This window comes from Limulus polyphemus, unplaced genomic scaffold, assembly GCF_000517525.1.
Source record: "Limulus polyphemus unplaced genomic scaffold, Limulus_polyphemus-2.1.2 Scaffold1663, whole genome shotgun sequence".
Lineage (NCBI taxonomy): Eukaryota > Metazoa > Arthropoda > Merostomata > Xiphosura > Limulidae > Limulus > Limulus polyphemus.
In genome coordinates this window covers 204,668-226,041 of record NW_013667273.1, presented here as the reverse complement: position 1 = coordinate 226,041, position 21,374 = coordinate 204,668, and the positions used below count along the sequence as shown (strand labels likewise).

General features: G+C 31.2%; 1 protein-coding gene across 1 annotated transcript in view; it reads left to right on the top strand.

Annotated features, from left to right (window-relative positions):
* Positions 1 to 8,037: 8,037 nt before the first annotated feature.
* Positions 8,038 to 21,374, top strand: part of LOC106464478 (39S ribosomal protein L4, mitochondrial-like) — a 20,275-nt gene continuing 6,938 nt past the window's right edge. Inside the window, exons 1-6 of the mRNA XM_013924621.2 lie at positions 8,038 to 8,233; positions 9,289 to 9,367; positions 13,991 to 14,171; positions 16,225 to 16,276; positions 17,280 to 17,397; positions 19,576 to 19,682. Of these exons, the coding sequence (XP_013780075.1) occupies positions 8,171 to 8,233; positions 9,289 to 9,367; positions 13,991 to 14,171; positions 16,225 to 16,276; positions 17,280 to 17,397; positions 19,576 to 19,682 (600 nt within the window). The 5' untranslated portion in view covers positions 8,038 to 8,170. The remainder of the gene's footprint in view (positions 8,234 to 9,288; positions 9,368 to 13,990; positions 14,172 to 16,224; positions 16,277 to 17,279; positions 17,398 to 19,575; positions 19,683 to 21,374) is intronic.

The following is a 21,374-nucleotide window of genomic DNA, read 5'->3' as shown; positions in this document are numbered from 1 at the left end:
ATTTCTTAAGAAAAATCTACAAGTATTTTTAAATCCCCAGAATAAAATGACACCGTGAATAATGTAATTTGATGCTTGAATATTTCTATTTGCTATTAGATCAATATAAATATTTATAACATATTTGTCTGTATATTGTGATAGTTTTATTTTCTAATTTGTCAAACTAACAACTTAATAAGATAAACTTTTAATAATATATATAATACATTTCTAATCTGCTAATTACACTAGTTAACAAAATCGAACTTTTTCGCTAATCAAAGATGTAAACACACTTTTGCACGCCGATTCCAAAATCTGTTTTCGGTTTTCTTCTAGCGCATCTAGTTATCGAAATATGACTGGTGTTAATTTCAGCAAAATTTAGGTAATAATCACACATTAGGCTAGTCAACGTTACAACTACATTAATTTCTCAGTATAATTCCAATAAACGTTATACACACCATACACTTAGTTAAATTTATACAGTACACACTTATGAAAGATGAAATGTACAACAACTTAAATTATAATTAAAGCAATAACCTTTCAAATTTGATCGGTCTCATCACTAAAACTGCACCCAGTGGCACAGCGGTATGTCTGCGGACTTACAACGCTAGAAACCGGGTTTCGATACCCGTGATGGGCAGAGCACATATGGCCCATTGTGCAGCTTTGTGCTTAACTTTAAACAAACAAACAAGCACGAAAACTTGACGTGCTAGAGAAAAACAAAACAGATTTGGAATCAACATCCCAAGAGCTGTCTAGCCCACCTGTTATTATATCTGATGAAAATGACTTGTTTCTTTCGCACAGGAAGCGTTTTACAAAAAACTCTCATGAAAGACGAGTAAACGAAAATAAACTTTAAAAGCGAAGCTAGCGTAATTGTTATTAGTAATTTCCAGACAGGTTAACCATACTGTTTATAGATATATAGTATGCTGTTGTATCCACATACTCTAAACCTCACATTAAAAATAGTTAAGATATTCACGATCGAACAAATTTTGAAAGCCTAGTTTAAAAAAAACATTTGCTTTTGACGACTTTTCTATAGTATCATTCGAATAGTTCATTGTGAACAAAGTTATATAGAAACGCATGAATAATTCATTATGAGCAAAACTACATTATCATAAACTGTAGTATGATACGAATAATTCATTGTGAACAAAGTTATATTGTATTACACGAATGTTTTATTATGAACAAAACTATATAGCACCGCACAAATAATTCATTATTAACAAAACTATAAAGTACAACACTAATAACTCATTATGAGCAAAACTGTGTAATACAACACGAATAATTCGTTATGTGTAAAACATTGTAACACAACTGGAATAATTAATTATGAACAACACTATATAATACCTCTCGAATGATTCATTATAAGCGAAACTATGTGCACGATACGAATAATTCAGTATAACCAAAACGATATAGTACCACACGAATAATTCATTATCAGTAAAACTGTATACAATTCTACTCGAATAATTCACGGTACTATACAGTTTTACTCATAATGAATTATTCGTTTGGTACTATATAGTTTTAGTCATACTGAATTATTCGAGTAGAATTGTATACAGTTTTACTGATAATGAATTATTCGTGTGGTACTGTATAGTTTTGGTTATACCACGAATAAATCACTACGAAGTGTAAAATATAAAAAAAAAGAGTCGATTTTATCAAAATATAAAAACTGTGATGGTTATGTTGCTTGCAAGTGTCCAGATTTTCCGCACTGTAATTTGAATTGATTATGTGTAATAATGACTCTTTTTGAACATAAGTGTGTATTAAGATTACATTTATAACTGTTAATGATAACTACTCATCAAAGATGGTCGATGATGACAATACGTCGTTATATAACTACCGTCAGGACCATCGTTTTTCGTGTTTATTATCTTTCTTCAACAAAAAGCAGAAACATGATGAATTTTCCCAAGTTTCACCTAAATGAATTTTGTCAAAATGGCTAAACTCGTATTGCTAGTGTGAGGTATTAAGAATTATCATATATAGTGGGTTTGGAGACTGATAGAGCTGCTTTCGTACCATTGCCACAAGACCTAAACATAGAACTTTTGGTACACCCAGTTTTTGCATCTGGTTTAAGAGATCAAAGGTTACTGAAAGGTCAAAGTAAGTTTGCACTATAAATGTCATATATTATTTTGTTAGTGAAGGTTGAAGAAGTATTTATACCTTAATCTTGAATAATGTACTAGATATACAGCTTATTACGTACTTACAAACGTATTTCTATTCATGGAACAACTGTTATCAGTTTAAAAAAGATGATCAAGTCAGTTTTGCAGTTCTCATAGTGGCAAGAAGTGGTTTTTGATGTGAGGGTCTGTCTTAGACATTGCATTGGTTTTATTTAAACTGCACAGTATTCGAATAAACAGTAAAGATAAGACAGGCTATGTAACCCTTCAGCAGTCTGTCAAGAAATATACTGCCATGTAGGGTTCTGGTAGCCTTGTAATTAATGGATGCGGCAATGATGGGCTGCAGACAAATCCCACTTCTGTGGGATGCCTCAATTCCAATGTTAGAACTCATGAAAAACAGCAACGAGGAACATGGTGTTATATATGAGTGATGAAGATCAGCTAACGGGGAAGTATTCGAACAAGCAAAGGCAAAAAATACCATTTCTGGATGTAGTACAAAAGGGGAGGTGTGCTACTTTGGTTATAGAATACCACTTCCGGATGTAGTCGAAAACAGAAGGTGTGCTACTTTGGTTATAGAATACCACTTCTGGATGTAGTCGAAAACAGAAGGTGTTCTACTTTGGCCATAGATTACCACTTCTGGATGTAGTCCAAAACGGAAGGTGTGCTACTTTGGTTACAGAATACTACTTCTGGATGTAGTCGAAAACAGAAGGTGTGCTACTTTGGTCATAGAATTCAATTGGAGGAAAGGTTGGTAGAGATTCTAATTGGTAAAACCAAAGGACGAAGACTGAGAGGCAAGCAGAGACTCCCTTGGCTCAATGACATTATAAAATTAATTACAGACAAGAAACTTGAACTAAAAAAGTTGATACAAGTCACGAAGAAAAAAGAAAAGGAGAATCATACTCATCGACCCACAGAATTGGAGATCATCTTACACAGCTGTTTTTCTTTTTATTCGTCACATTTAGTTAGTCATTTCTTCTTATAGTTTTAGAGGTTCAAGATTACCAACTTGGAATGAAACTAAAGATCGACCTGACAATGAGCATAGCTAAGTAAATATAGTTGTCTTACGTTCTTATTTATATAATTAGAATGCATTGTTTTCATCATTTCGACACTGTAACCGCTAATGATATTTTTGGCCGTAAACCCAATAATATCTTACTAGATTAGGCCAGCTTTGGATGGTTAGGTTAGTTTTAAATACATGAATTAAGCTAATAATGCAAAACAATCTCCATAATTAAAGTATAATAATGAAAATAATAAAATTAGGTATATTAAACATTCTATCCTATATTATTAATGAATATAACAATAGAGTATACCTTACTTATGGAACACACAGATAATAGCGGTTGAAGAGTTAATGTTCATTGAAGAACATCATTATAATTTTATATGAGATAAACAATTTGGATTATATTAGTGTCACATACTAATGAGAAATACCATTACATATTGAAAGATAAGAACACGTACTTGACTTTGAAAGGAACATTTCAAAGATAGAGAGATTGATATATGTATTAAAACGTTCCCGGATAATTCAACGGTAGATATAAAATATTATAACATTAAAATTACCGGGTTTGATCCCTGCGGCTTATAGTCTGTGGAACAGCTTTATGCTAAAATAAATAAACAGCAAGCAGTAGGATATGTTAAAAATTAATGATTTTAAATCATATATTAGGCAACCAGAAAAATTAAGGAATTTAATTATCACTGAAATTTCCATAGGTTTTTAAGCATAATTTCTTCAGAAATGTTCCAGAAATTACAAATAAACTCTTTTTTCACCATATTTTTCACATATGTCTACATGTATCTGTATCTAGCATGTTATCGTAAGTTCTATTGTTTGTGGCCCGGCATGGCCAGGTGGTTTTGGCGATCGACTCGCAATCTGCGGGTCGCGGGTTCGAATCCCCCATCACACCAAAGATGCTCGCCCTTTCAGCCGTGGGAGTGTTATAATGTGACGGTCAATCCCATCATTCGTTGGTAAAAGAGTAGCCGAAAAGATGGCGGTGGGTGGTGATGACTAGCTGCCTTCCCCCTAGTCTTTCACTGCTAAATTAGGGACGGCTATCGCAGATAGCCCTCGTGTAGCTTTGCGTGAAATTTATAACAAACAAACAAACTATTGTTTGTAAACGTGGCAGCTAAAAGAATTATACCGTTTCTACATTTACAGTGAACCATATGCAACTAGAAAACATGCGTTATTATTATAATTATTATTACATAAGTTTAGGTTTAGTGAATTTACACGGGAAAATTGCCATAAAAGAAACATTATAATTCTGAAATAAAATAAAAAAGTTCCTTTATAACTCATATACTAACTGTTAATGAAAATTAACATTGTCAAATCACATACTGTAGTTACCTAACTACAGAAAGCCGTACAATTAAAAAACAACAACAGACAATTACTTTATTTTTTAAAAATGTGTTACGAATTTCATAAACTTGTGATCAGAAGAATGAATTTAACAATGAATATCAAATTTATGTCCAACAAAGTCTAAAGTGAAGACAACAAGGCCAAACGTGGTGTAAATATAATGAACATCAGATTATATGTACATATATATGTGTGTGTGTGTATACATAAATGCCCCCCCCCCATTGGCAAAGCGGTATGTCTGCGGATTTACAACACTAGAAACCGGGTTTCGATTACCCATAGTGGGCAGAGCACAGATAGTCAATTGTGTAGTTTTGTGCTTAATTACAAACAAACAAGTATGCATAAAGGTTCTTACATTATCATGTCACAAGTCGAATTATTTTATAAAGTCAGTTTTCTCGAGCTTGTTAATTAAATCCTTTTAAATTTCACGCATATCAACTTAAATAGGTAAATCTGACGGAACATTAATCAAGACACTAAAATAAGTAAAACGGGAAGTTTTATATAATTTGGAAACTAGAAGGTTCAGTTATACGTTGTATATTTTATTTTGAAATGTAATATAAGGTTGAGTTTTACAGTAGAATTTACATACCAAACAAGTACATGTTTGTAAGACGCAAAATGAGAGCTAGAAAAAGTGCATAACACAAGGGTTTTAAAAGTGAGTTGTATTCTCTAAACATTTACCGATGAAAAAATAAACTTTTTAAATAAATCTTAAATTTTGATTCAGACTACATGAATAAATAACATGTTATTCATCAAAAAAATGAATAAAAGTATTAATCTCAGCTGTTTTTAGCCCTCCCTCCCCTCCCAGTGACTCAATGATAAATCGGCAGACTTACAATACTAAAATCGGTACCCGTGGTGGGAGGAGCACATATAGCTCATTTTGCAGACATATGTTTAACAGCAACCACATCAAATCAAACTTAGATGTCTTAAAGCTCATAAAACTCTCCGCGTATTTTGTCCTGCAGTTTACTGTATGTTTAGCTGTAGGTAAGCTTTAATGCTGTTATTATTTAATTACTTAAGTTTGCTGATAGTATTAAGGGCTTTGGTGTTTCTGTCTTTGAGCAGGCGGGTGCTTGTTTACAAAAGGATTTAAATTATTTGGTAAGTTGAGTGATTAAATAGCAGATTACTTTTAATTATAATAAATCTAAAGTAATGCGAGTAGGCTATCGTAATTTAAGTTATAAGTGTAATTTTAATAGGAATAACCTTAACAGTAGGGATGCACGGGTAGTAAAATTTGGCCGAATACTGGGTCCGGGTACCCGGTCACTAAACCGAATAATCACCATCAGAACATTCAAGTTTTACTTTCAACTTTCAATGCCTTGTCCCAACTTCTCAAACCCTAACTCCTATTGTTCTCAAAACCTCAACTTCTTCAGAAATCCTCTTCTCAGGCCATACCTGTTATTAACCCTATTGTTCTCTGAATCCCCGACTTTCGGCGGGCTGTCAGTCTTTGTTGCTCAGAACACGTTTTTTGTTTGTTTTTTTAACTAAACCAATTTTTCACTGTAGCTTTCAGTACCAGTAAGTTGCCACAAAGATTAAGGCTTAGATGTCATTTTCAATTACCCGGATTCGACTGTTTTTAACTTCGACACTCGGCTGGAGCCGATTATCACCGGAAAGTCCAATACCCGGCCGGGGACGAACATCTGGCCAGGTACCCCTGCATCCCTACTTAATAGTGTTTATGGAAGAAAAGGACCTTGGTGTTCTGGTTGATCAGCCTCTTACGTCACCCAAACAGAGTGCTGTTGCTAGTGCTAGGGCAACTTGGATTTTAAATAGCATCTACAGAAATATTGAAAACAAGTCTAAGGAGATTATTGTTGTAAGTTATATTTTAATGTTGTAAGTTGCGTGTTAGCTAAAGGGCATAGAATGTCGAGAAGATCATAAAAATGTAATGTCAAGTTTTTCTAGTATATCCGAAAGTAGATTATAAATGCAACATTCCGTAAAGCGTAGTTAGGCTAGTTAGAGAGTTTAGAGTGATTTCAAGATAGAGTTTGGTTTGATTTGTTTTTAAGTTCCTGCAAAGCTTCTCGAAGACTATCTTCACTAGCTATCCCTAGACTAGAGAGAAGGCAGCTAGTCTGTGTGTTTGTTTGTAGTTAATCACAAAGCTACTCAATGGGCTATCTGTACTCTGCCCATCACGGGTATCGAAATTTGGTTTCTAGCGTTGTAAGTCCGCAGACATGCCACTGTGCCACTGGGGGCGGCAGCTAGTCAACACCACCCACCATCAACTCTTTGACTTTTTTTACCACCGAATAGTGGGATTAACCGTAACAATATAGCGCCCCCACAGCTGAAAGAGCGTACCTGTTCGGTGACAGGGGTTCAAACCTGCGACTCGCAGGTTACACCCTAACCACTAGGCCATGCCAGGCCTCTTCAAGATAGAGAGTAAACCGTTCTGTGTGTTAGCTATCGCGGTCACGTTGTACATGTAAGTTAATTTATTTTACGTTAACTAACGTCAGTTGTAACGTAGACCTACAGCAATTTACGGAAATGTACAAGTGTTCATTTTATATAAAACGTTAAAGGAGGAAATAAAGTAATTTATTGTGGTTACGTGGATTGGACGTTGAATTCTGTTCACCAGATAATTTAAAATAATCCGTCAACGAGAGAGCTATGCTACTACATGACAATTGCATTACATAGGTCATTAGTTAGGCCACATTTGAAGCATTGAACTCAATTTTGGGCTCCTTACCTTAGAAAAAACATTGAAATATTGGAAATAGTTCAGAGGATGGGCTAGTAGGATGATACTTGGGATAGAAAGGCTGTCATTTTAGAACAGATTAAGAGCTCTGAAATTGTTTTTCTTGAAAAAAGAAAAATAAGAGGGGTCTAATTTATTCGTTGATAGTGTCGATGCATCATGTTTTTTCGTACTTAATGGTGAGAACGGTAGTACTCGAAAACATTACTATAAATTTTGGCAAGGTAGGATTGAGTCATCTTTAGTTATGACAGTTTTATTTTCCTAAGTTGAAAGGCTTATGAAATAACTAAATGATAAGGGCTGACTGTAAGTTTTTAAGGGTTATTTAAGTGGATGATATTGCTCAGATGGACCAACAGGTCCAATATTGTCCTTAAACATTTTTCTTTAATAAATCGTATTTATGAAGAAAGTGTACCAATAAATCCAATCATTGTTTTTCCACGGTTCCATTAGTAAACACACACTCTTGTTCCAAACAAATATATATGCATATTAAGCTTTAATCTTGAAATATCCTATAGAACTAAAGTATGTTTTGTAAGGTCCCCGTTTTACTTGTTTTCATCAATAAACTTTTCTGTAAAATAACAAAAGATAAAAATGCCCTCTATAATTATTATCATGTCCATGTTGTGCACAGTTAAATGTTAGGCTTAGTTTGATTTGTGAAAATATGAATACAAGCGTCTTTCTTTTTGATTTTGTGTAAAAGGAAAACATTTATTTATTATTTAGGTAATAATAAATATTTAATTAAAAATAATGAATCTAAAATTTTTGTGTAATATGTCATCGAACATTGTGAGCTTTACGCCTTTAAAACAGGTGAGATAAAATTTAGGCTTGATTAAGTTGATAAGATTAAGACTATAGAGAAGTAGAGTACAGAAAAGTATGAACTAAACTTTAACATTCAAAGTAAGATTAAAATAACATTACCAGGTGATCTGTATGCACAGTGTTTACATTTACATCATGCCTTAGTTTCTTGCATTTAAGTATATCTAGAAGAATAAAGTTAAATACTACAACAGCACTGTAGTCTGTAGAAAAGTTGATACATACGCCACCAAAAAAAAGAAATATAATGACATAGGAAACTTGCGGTAAATTGAACAGTGAAAGTTTTATTGAAAGAGCACATCAAACAATGAAAAGTGAAGTGAAAAACTGCAGTGTGAGAACCAAACACAGTGCTAGTGAAGAATAACCTACTGAAAACTGAAGATATAGACCATAGTGTTATAAAAATGGCGTAACTCTAATAAGAAGATATATAAGCATTGAGTGAAATCTCGCTCATTGCTAATGTTGTTTTTTGTAGTTCGAATATTATGAACTAATTTTTTTTAGATATTAATGATGATGATGGAATTTAAGGAAATTCCGAAAGTCCGTATTAAAGATGTTTTTGGTATTGTTTATGATTTATTATAGAAGATATTAATACTAGTATAAAGGAAAATGTCACTATCAGTCAGCTGTCAATTTTTTAATGCAAGGATCATACTTTCACAAAAATGTTCATAAACTTGGCAAAATTATGATAAAAACTGTAATTGATTGATTTGATACATATAAGTTTTACTGTGACATATATGTTGTGTTTTATATTAGGATATTTCAAAAATTTTATATTCATTCATCAATTATGATTGGGAATTTTTAAACTAGCATAGGTATCGAAATCTCATGAAACTTTAAAAATTTATTAACCATCCTAATTCAAAAATAAAATAAGCGTGAGTAGATATTGCCAAAAACCATTGTTTTAAACACAATTTATCTAAGACTCATGTTTCTGTTGTTTATGTTTTGAAGTACTTAGAGTTCTATCCTTAATAAAATCTGTTATTTTTATATATTTTTACTGTTTTTAGGTATATAGGAACATTCATGTATGTAGATGTCTCAGTTCGACACTTGTAGAAGATACTCCAGATATTTCTAAAGTAATTGGTGAGATACGATTTATTTATTATAATTTTTCTAAATTAATTATCTTACATAATGGGTGTGAGCAAGTTGATTTTATTATAATTTTTTATTTATGTACATTATCAAAAACATTTCTGAAATATAACAACTTGAATAATGTCCAATATTTTATGGGAAGCTGATACTATATCAATTTCATTCATATAATATTACTTATAAATTGTACATTGACAATGTGATTTTTAAAATTTTGAAGCTGAAATGTAATGTGTTTATACAATTTTCATACCATGTGTCCTCAATCAATGGAATTTACAATTCTAGGAATTTAAGTGAGAGAGTTGTATGGAACTGGATAAAGCATGTAGGCATGACTGGCCTGGACAAGCCAAACATTGTTGTGTCATCTAGCCTTTTCTAATAATTATTAAGACTTGTTAATATTATCTTTGTCCTTTTATCTCTGAAATTGAAAGATAACTACTATCAGTAGCTTAGAAACATTGTGTGTTAGTTTACTTACATTGTTTTATAATTTCTTTACTGGTTTCAGTTTAACCAAGTTGACTTAAAACTAATAGCAATACTTGCCTTGTTCTTAATAATATCTTATGATTAAAAAAAGTTTATCAACAAATTATTTTAGCATCCTGTGAATTTCATAAATGACTTCATAATGAACATTGTTAAAAACTGTTGGTTTTTCTTGAAGTTTTTGTATTAAATTTCCTATTTGTATGTGCACAGGGCAATACATGAATGTTAAATTGAAGGCTGTTGCTCATGTATGTATATCATAATATAACTTGGTAAACTGAGTTAAATTTGTAAAAAAGGCAAATGCATTGCTTCTGTCCTTTTTTATTGTGCAAGGGGTAGTGTCCTCACAGGATATGGAGACATGTCGAACAATTAAAAGTATACGGCATCTCTTCATAATTAAGTAAAAGCATGAACAATGCATGCGTAATGTTTATGCATTGAACATGTCCTTTCAGTTTACAGAATTAGAGACCTAACCTATAACAGGTTGGAATATGAATAAATCCTGGTGCACTGTGATAAATTTAAAGTCCTTTACAACATACCAAAAATCCTAAGAAGTCCAGGTAGTGGAGCATGCCCATTTTTTTTCTTGGAAAAGTTGGCCTCTGGATAAAAATCTTGAAAAACTGAAAATTCATTGTGACTGCTGTAAGTGGTTAAATTTGAGTAAAATATGGATTTCATATAATCTTTTTAATGTTGTATTGTGTAATGTATTAAGAATTTATAAAAACTCGAGGTGTGAAATGTCTTTACTTCAGGCTAAAATTTTGTTTATGTAGGAAACTACAAAAAAAGTTGATATTTGCCATTCATTTCAGTTTATTGTTCAATTTGAGAGAAATATACATCTTTCTGGTTTATTTTCCAATGTCTGCTATGTATTAACATGTTGAACATTATAATTAATTAATGGTAATTGACAGAACCTGAAAAGCAAACACAATTGATAGTAAGAAAGTAACTGAAGACAACACATTCACAACCAATGAAGTTTACCTTCCAACTGATAAATATACCACTTAGGTTCAGTGGAAATTGTTTAAATATTACAAACTTATGTATTTTCTTAGAGTTGACATTTTCTTTAGTGTGTCTACAACTACTTTTGAGTTTAGAAAATTTCCTACTTTGTTTGATAAAGTTCAAGATTCAACGTTTTGGAATAGTACACTATGTATAGATACAAATCACGATAATTGCATTTGCAATTCTTACATCTATCTGTTAAGCAGTAGCACAGGTTACAAATTTGATTGTCGTTATTGATGTTGTTTTGGAGATTTTCCAAATAAACAATACCGATGGGTTATGGTGTAATTAGCAAGTTATCTTTATCTTTGTCAGAAAGAGAACAAGGTTTACTCAAAGAGAAAGGTGTGGATGGAATAAATCAGTCAAGTTAAAGATGCAGTAATAATACATCTGCCAAAACAAGCCATTCTGAACACAAACAGTGTGAAGCGTATTCCATGTTAATTATGTACAACATAGGTATGAATGTGTAGTATTTGTATTTGATGGCTACGAAGATGGTAAAGTGACAAAATATATGATCATCAGAGATGGATGGGCAGTTCCATTAGCACAGTTGTCAAATCTAAGGGAGAAATGAATGTCATGATAAAAAAAGGATAAATATCTTGCTAATAAAAAAACAGAGATTCATTTATATGCTGTGTGAAGAACTTCAGAAGACTGTTTATGAAGTGCATCATGGTAAAGGTGATGTAATTTACTAATTATCCAAAGAACTATCATATCATTGTCCAAACAAACTTGACAAACTTCTCATTGGTGAAGACACTGATCTCTTTGTTCTATTATGTTGTACCATGCAGATCCTTGCATCTCCAAAGTTATCTCAGATCTGAACCTAAGCAAAATGCAAAAAAAAGAATCAAAGAATCTGAGACATAAGTTCTGCCAAAGCTGTACTTGGATCGGATGTATGTCATAACATCTTATTTAGATTTGTAAAACATCATCAAATACATTTGGTATTAGAAAAGGAGTTTCATTGAAATTATTCAGAAATAGTTTTTTTTTAAAGCAAGCAGTTGTTTTTAGTAGGGAGGATACAACAAGAAATCAATTTTGTGAAGAATGAATGCATGCTGTTTGCAATGTCAAATACTTTTTCTTTAATTGTGAACTTTTAGCCCTCTTACAAATTGAGAAGGCTCTAGTATGTTTATACAATGGAAATAAAAAGAAGAATGGTTTGAATTTGATGCTTTACAACATATTTTGTGATAAAATTGCATCCAGTAAATCACCTGTAGTAGCTGCTAAATACCATAGTCTCTAGGTTTATTTTCCAATCAGACAATGGAAAGGACCATATCAAAATATGAATCCCCTTCAATGGGGATGGCTCTTGTACTGTAAGCACATTGTCTTTAAATAGAAAGATGTGACATTTACTCCTGAAGCTTTATTGAAGATAATTTGATTTAAACTGTAAAACAGATTGCTCGAGTCTGAGATATATCCATAAGAAACATAGTGTTATGTGCTTCTCAGCTTGTGGAAAATGCTGAGGTTTTAGCTGTCAAAATTTAACCCAGCCTGAAAGTATCAATACAGAAGATGGCATGAAGATACATAAAGCATATCATAAAACCATTATTAAAATTTATTAAAAATCAACTTGATTTTATTAATGTTAAATACAGCAATAATCAGTATGTGGGAATAAATATTCAATTCCTTCAATATGACGTTATGCAGCTTAAGACTACTCCTCCAGACAAATGTAATTCATTGCTTCATATTTCACCCAAATAAAATTATTTTAAGGGAAAAAAAGCTATGATTCCCCCGAAATAAAGATATTCCATATCAAGAACTCTGTATGATTTTTTTTTTAATGAAGTAGGATAATTAAACAGAAATAAAAACCTTTTATTAATTCAAATTGAGCAATGGATATCATATTAATAATAAAGACCTGTGATGGTTTTACTGACTTGAAATTTTTACATGTTCTACAGTAATTCCTGTACGCAGAATCCAAAAATGATATCCATTTTTTTCCATCATTTACAGATTCTTCACAAAACATCATAACACAATACGTAAAAGAAAGACCACAACATGTAGTTTTGAGACTAAAAGATGTAGATTTCACAAAAAAAATCAGGATGAATGAATATGCATATTCGTTTGGCATCAGTGTTTTTCCCTTTTCTTCAGTGTGTTTATATTTTTGTTAAAAAACATAATAATAGTAAAAACTGGAGTAATGTGTGTGTGTGTGTATATGATGTTATGTGCAAATTATGATATAGTTCCCTTAAGAAAATCATAGGAAATATTGTCATTAACTCCCATAATTTAGTACATTAGAAAAATGTGAAGTATTATATCAATTCAGAATTGAAATATGTAGACTGATGCTGTAAATCTTAAAGTGAGGAAAATATTCATGAATGTCACAAGAATCATAAATATTTTTTTCAAAATTATTATTACTGCCTTTTCCTAATTTTCTTTCTTCTTCTTCTTAGAAAGTAAATTTAAAATGTGCCAAAATTTTATTTCACAAGTAATGGGCCAAACTTTGGATGTAGTTTCAGAGTGAGTGAAAATGTGTTAAACCACACTGTAGTTGATATTGGTAATTGATGTGCAACTTGTAAATATATATTTGTCAGTTTGACTTAATACTACCATATAGAATAATTTTCAAATTTTCATACCAGTGCTATAGGTCACCTAAGTATGATTTCTATAATAAAACAGATGTAAAAAATATAAGTGTTATTTAAAGCTGGGTGATTAATGGAACTTGCTAATTGAATAATTGTTGGGCTCATTAATGAATTACATTTAACCAATCGATTATTCTTACATGAGATCATGTTTCAGTACTCACAATGGGCAGAGCATAGATAGTCTACTGTGCAGCTTTATGCTAAACAACAAACATATTGACAGTATTTAAATTACTAGTGTAGTTGGAATAATCAAAAATAGTAATAATTGGAAACCCTTATTTTGATTATTTTTATGAGTTGAGACTAATCAATTATGTTGAAGAAATTTTAATTAATTGAAAGAATAATGAGAAATAACGTCAATATTTTGATTCAGTTTCACCTCATGTACCAAGTTCGGGAAGGCCTCCATTACCCATCATTACTTCTCGAAAGTTGGACTGTTGTCCTAAGTTTACTAAACCAAGACAGAGCTGGGTTGAGAGTTTGGATACTGTTGAAGGAGAGAAGCTGGGATTTGTAGACTTGCATCCTTCAGTATTTGCTGGTTTTCCTAGGTATGTGGTAAACAAAAGAAGGTTACATTGTAGAAATCTTCAAATGCTAAAGAAACAGTGTAGGGTTCAGAATCAATAAAATAAATTAGTATTCATTAGTTCACTTGTATCTTATTTGGGACTATTGTGTTTAGCAGTAATACCAAAAATTTTGACAAAATTTTGATTTGTCCCAATTCCCTTGAATACTGTTTTTCAATCTGTGGAAACTTCTTTCTCTCTGATGGAGATACTAAAACTTTACATAAAACATAGTGGTGAGTTGAGTAATGAGTAGATCTAACCTCTAGCAGAGGAATGTTAACTTGAGAAATTAGTTTCTGCAGGTGCTTTTGGATGTATTACTGTCTTGAATTATACTATGGCACTTTTTTAAAAGCAAAGAAAGGATAAGCTGCATTTTTTCCCCCCTCATGGAATACTTAGTAATATGGTTTTAACAAAAAATCTAATTGATGCTTCAAAAAAAAGTTTGCTTCTTTTTGTGAGAAACGTTTTTAATTGAGATACGAAACCCATACCAATGACTTAAAATTTTTTTATAAGAGAAACATTTTAAAATGAGATAGGAAACTCATACCATTGACTTTAAAAAATTTATAAGACAAACGTTTTTGCCATTATACTGAAGCTGTAACAGTGATATTTTCAAAGTTATTTTTGTGGATTACATAATTAAAAAACACATTTCCTCTTGATCATAAGACAACATCTCATTCCTTCCATTTTGTTAAGAATTTGAGGTATTCAGTATAATTCTATAAAAACTTTATGCTTGCTAATTTTTCTGTGTGTGAATGTGCTTTACTTTGGTTTTAAAATCCTCTAAATAAAAGTTTTCAGATTTTTGAATGACTAAGTCATAAAAACAAAACACTGCTACAATAAATTAGTTTTGAAAGTAGGCTTAACATATCTTAGGCCTATTTTCCTGTTTTGTACTTGCCACTATAATGTTGCATTCATTGTTGTTGCTTTTAGACTTGCATCTTAGAATTTCCCAGTTTTGACTTTTATATTATATGATTTAATATCCTAGTAATTTAATCATTGATAAAAAATGTTTGTTAAAATGCAGTATACAGTCTTTAAAAGTGCCTTTATAAAGTTTTCTTGTAACAATCGTTTCCCCCCCCCTCATAAGGACAAGAAGTTACTTGTAATATTTTGTGAAATAAAAAAAAGAGAGATTATGAAGGTAATTTGTGGTCCATATCTTTGAGAATTTTGTTTCAACCTTTTCAAAAACAGTTTTAAAAAAATGATATATTCTAAAAAAATATTCTGTAGATACATTGCGTAATTAACTTCACCATATTATTTATCTTAGGAAGATAAAGTAACTAAATGAATTGGGTTTATAGCTATTTAAAAATGACAGTTAATTGTGATAAAAATAGTATTCGAATGGTAACTATATAGCAGTGTTGTCAGTGCTGTGGATTTCTTGTGGAATTGAATCGCTTGGAAAAGATAGCTGTGGGAAATATTTGGTAGTCATGGTAGCTACTTTTGAATAGACTTGTAACAGATCTCAAGGATTTTGAGGGTAAATTTAATGTGTTTTTTATTAAATGTAAATAACATAGTCACAAAATTACCAAAATTGAACAAATTATCCATGATTGCAACTTTTGCAGCCTTCCTAATGGAGACAAACAAGTTTATTGGTAACAATGGAATGATGTCACCCTCAAGCATTGTAAATTCAAATTTACTTGGGGTGTCCTTTCCTACAAAAGCTTTCAGTTGCTTTTTGTTTACATCAAGCTTCATTTCAATTAAGAAAAGCTGGGTTTGTTTTGAGGTAACTTTTGGCTATGAATACTAGAAATCTGGTGACACTGATGTATAGTAGAATTAAATGATGGAGAAATATTAACAGCTTTATTATTTTTCTACAAAATCTATTTTGGTGAACGTACAGCTTTCACTTATAGTTAATAGCTATCTTTGATGTATAATATTATGATAGTGTTTTCATGTTAAAGGTATGAAAATTAAGGCCAACTTCACCACTGTTTTTACATTACAATGCTTCCTTCTTTTGCAGAGTTGACATTTTAAATCTCAATATTTCTTGGCAACAACTTTACAGACGTGTGGTATGTTTTGATTTTGTTTTGTTGTTTTTTTTTTTTAGAAAGAGTCTTCCTGTTGCTAGAAATCATTGTGTCATGATAATATGTTCATCATTGATAAAACAGTAAAATGGAAATGGCCCTTAATGAAAAACACAAAATTGACAGAAGAAATGGTGCAAATATATATATATATGCACACAGAGGAGCTGATGTATTTTGTGTAAAGTAATAAATAAATCTTAACATTCCCATAATGTAGAATGTGTGAAAATATTATATTGCTCAATATAATTGGTTTAAAAAGTGCAGTAATGATTAAATTGGTAAGATAAAAATAGATATGCTTTTATATTTATTAATTTTTTATTTATCATTTGCAGTATAGCAATTCTGTTGTTTTTCTTTATTTGGGTATTGTGGGTATCTGCTTAAAATTATTTCTTGAAAGTTTTGCTTTATCATAGTAGCAGAAATATGTAAACTTACTTACTTACTGAATAGAGGTAAAAGGTATTGTGTTTGTAAATTTTTGCCCAACACAGGCTTCTATATCAACTGTTTTTTCTGTGATTTCTTCTCCAATAAACGAATTTAAAATTCTAACCAATAAGTTTATTTATTTTCATATTGGGAATGTAAATAACTCTCACCATTTATAAATAATATAATTATTTCTTCTACCCTTGTTAGTACAAATTTGAAATTCATTTTACAGAATCTTTGTGCTCATGGGTGTATAAAAAAAATGGTCATAGTAAAACATTTCATATATTGAACTCAAAACGATATTTATCTTAAATTTATTTTTTATCAAATTAAAAGATATTCAAATTTTTATAATAGTTTATTAGTGAAACGGTTTAGTCCTAAAACTGTCCTGTAGAGTGATGTTATCTAGACGAAATAAATTTGTAATAAAAAGAGAAACAGCAGTGTTTACAAATGCAATCAAGTTTGATGGGTACACATATCATATGTGAAATTTAATGAAAATTAAAATAAACCCTGAATTGATTTTTTCTAGGACTGGTCTACAACAAAAACTCGAGCTGAAGTTCGAGGAGGAGGGCGTAAACCATGGCCACAGAAAGGACTGGGAAAGGCTAGGCATGGCAGTATACGTTCCCCATTATGGAGAGGAGGTTATATCATTGTATTTAGTTTATTATAAGGTCAAGTTACAGTTTATTTTCTGAATATCCTTTCAGAATTTGTTTAAGGGGTGTTGTAAAATAAATCACTCTTTTTTTCCCCGAAGTAATGACGCACTTGGTAGGACCGTGAATATCATTACTCGTGAGGAAATGTCATTTCATCGTACTCTTGGGTGTTTGACTCTTCGAAGTTAATTTTTGGCAAAAATTTTTTAATCATGGGACTCACTAGAACTCAGGTTCATGTAGCATGTGCTGCCTTCAGGATGGCTCAGAAACTAGTTGCAGACATGCTCTGAGAACTGAAGTCTTTCAATCGACACGTTGCAATGCCAGATTTGAAAAATCCGATTAATGCCTCAAAAGTTTCAGAATTGTTGAATTTGAAAGAGTGGTCCATGAAAAATGTGTGGAATGTGGATTGGGAACTCTCCAGATTTAAATTTTGCCAAAAATGTTGGAGCTTTCATTCAACAATGCACAAAAGAAATGTTAGAAACTTTGCCTGAATGCAAGAGACACAAACATGAAACTTTGATTCGTGTTCTCACTGATGTGCTCACAGAGACAGCCAAAAAAACAGAGATGTTTGTTGCATTGCTGAAATCTTTTGCAAATTGATTAAAACTTGTGCGTGAGAAAAATGGTGGCCCAACAAACAATATTGGTATTTGGACTTACTTTTTTGATTGAATTAAAATCTTATTTTACTTTGTTATGCTCTCAGGGAAAAAAAAGTGATTTATTTTGCAACACCCCTTATTTACCAAGTTTCGGACACAGATATAGTAATGTACACATTTTTAGTGTGCGTATGCTGTAACTTGACTCTTGGATACCCTTGTAGATTTACTTTCAACATTTTGAATACAATAAATATATATATACATATATAAGTCTTAAATTTAATGTCTACTTAATTAGCACTTTTCCTATAAAAACAGTTGTGTAATACTTTAGTTACTGTGTAAGTGAGATAAATGCATGTCTTCATTATTGTGTTACTTGAATCTATGCAACAAAAAATGCATGTTTTGAGAAACAATCATTCAGGACATAATATTATGCAAAAAGTATTGGAGAAAGAATTGAATTGAAATATCAAATCATCTTTCTTACACCTAATATGTCAATCAGAAATTAACAGGTACTTAGGTATATCTAAAACATTTCTTGTTTGTTTGAGATGAAAGTTAAGTTTTTGAAGTGAATAAATTAGAACATTCTGATGGAATTCGGTTCAATCAGAGTTTGGTGTGAACAGAGAAGGACTATGGATTAACAATGTATAACAGTGAAAACTTGTACCTGGCCACAGAAAAACACTGAACATGGAAGTTCTCAACTGGAATAGAACTTCACATTGTTTGAAATAGATTTGTGCTTTGGCTGGTATGTAAACAAAAAAAAATAAGAAACGTCGCTATGTTTAAAATAGATCTTTTCTTGGGCTGGTATGTAAACAAGAAAAATTAGAAACATCACATTGTTTGAAATTAAAGATGCACCCAAGATTTGTATAGAAGGTTAACCACATTTTATATTGATAATTTGTATGTGTTAATTCAGTGGTATGTTGCTGTATATGTGACTGACCTGTAATGTTACAGATGATATTTAGCACTTGTATATTTTTTTACATGGAATTCATGGTTATTGGACAATGCAATGCTGCAGAAAAAAGACAAAAAAAATGGTCAGAGCCATCAGTACAGCTCCAATGGACTTTAGTTGTTTAAATATTGTCGTCAATTGTGTCCTAAGACTGACTTTATCGCCCTTTGAAAAAGCTTGTTACAGGCAGTAATGGTCATCATACTGAGCATGATTGATGATGGAGGAAGCAGCACACAACCTGGAACATTGTTTATATAAAGTGTGCTTAACCTTCAGTATCAGTGTTTGTTTCTGTGAGCTTTTTTATATACATACAAAACAAAGCTTGGAAGTTAAATATTTGAAAAGAAAAAAATATTTAACAACCAAAACTTTGCATACATAAACATGTTAGTGGTAATACGCACCCAAGAGAATATTCACAGATTTTACTTCACATAAATAAATGTTGACTAAAAAAATAATGAAAACAAATAAAACTTTTATGTATTTTACTTTAAAATGTAACTCATTGTTTCACTCAAAAAAACTTAATATGACTTAACCCAGGTGGAATTGCTCATGGACCACGTGGACCTCGGACTTACTTCTACATGCTGCCTTTCTATTCCCGTGTGAAAGGTTTGATCACAGCCTTGTCAGTCAAGTTTGCACAGGTTAGCTCTTTCTGTGTTGTGTTGGGTTGGTCAGGGTCTAACACACAGAACTGTACAGGTTTTTGTATATATGGTGATTTGAAACCCGAGTGAAATTTAAGCCAACATTAATTGCTTAAGAAGTTAAGTTAAAGGTTTATCACACATAATATTCACTTTAGTGATTTATTGAGAAAGTTGTCTCAAATGACAATTCATAAATTGTTTATGGTTTAGTCTACAGAAAATCATTAAATAATATATAGAGATAAAGTATCTCGTGGAATAGAGCAAAGTTTATCATTTTTGTAATACTTGGTAAATGTTACATCAACATTTAATTTCAGTCAGTGAGACATTTGTTTATTTTGCATAAATCTCATACTATTTTCAGTTATCATGGTTAACAGTATTTCAAATATAGATTCTGTGGAATTAAAAACATAAAACATGTTTTAACACTAGAACTAGTGATGGGGGGGGGTACATGTAGACACACAACAGCTTTATTTGATAAGTTTTTCTAAGTTATTTCTGCACCAAATTCCTTTGGTATTCATGATTATCATTTATTGGCTGTAGGGTACATGTATGCATCACACAAAAAATGTAAACTAAAATACCATTACTGTTTTAATTAATTCCATTAACAACTAGTAGGGTCTCCTATGCACTTTACATTGAAAATGAGTGATTTTACATAATTTTGTTTTTGTTCGGTTCTTCAAGATTGAGTATTAAAACAGACAGATACATACAATTGCAAAAAAAATGATGCAATATATGAAACCCAGTAATACCAATAGTAATTTGTAAGATATGTAATAAATGCTTATAAATTGTGGAGTATCTTGAATATTATAAATATTGTCCATAAAGTAAAATTTTCTTTTTCATTTAACTTGTAGTTAATTGATATGAACTTCTGATCAAAGCAAAATATCTGAACTTAAAAACTTATACCTGTTAATGACCATAGCTAATTAAGTTATAATGTTCAAAACTCATGAGAATTCGATTGCACTGTTTCATCAGTTAGGTACCCTCACTGTTAAAGATATTTTGGCCATAAAACCAATAATATCTCATGAGGTTTGGCCATCCCAGGAGGCTTACATTAGTCCTAAATCCATATACTAAGCTAACAGTGCAGAATAATCATTATAATAAAACATAAAATTAAATTAGAATAATAAAAATAAAAGTATTAAATATCCTAACTGACACTGAGGGAAAAAACCTTCACTTGCTTAGGCTGAGGTCCAAGTTTGAAATATCATACGATGGTAAAAGTTATACGTGATTCGGCTAGGTTATGCTTAAATCCACAAATTAAGTTAACAATATGAAATAATCTTTATGATAAAAATAATAACATTGAAATTAGTAATGTAGAATAATCACTATAATGAAATAATAAATGTTAAATATAAAATTTGGAAAATAAATAAAAGTAGAAATATTACATAATATAACCAAGACTGTGTGTGTCTGCACAAGGGTTAAGGTTATCACTTATTTAAGCCAATCTCCAAGTAATAGCTACGATACTGGTAAAGGTTATACGTGGCTCGGCTAAGTTAGTAGATTTAGGTTAATACTCTAATCCATAAAATAATAATGTCAAATAATTCTTATAATAATAATGTCAAATAATCCTTATAATAATAATGTCAAATAATCCTTATAATAATAATGTCAAATAATCCTTAT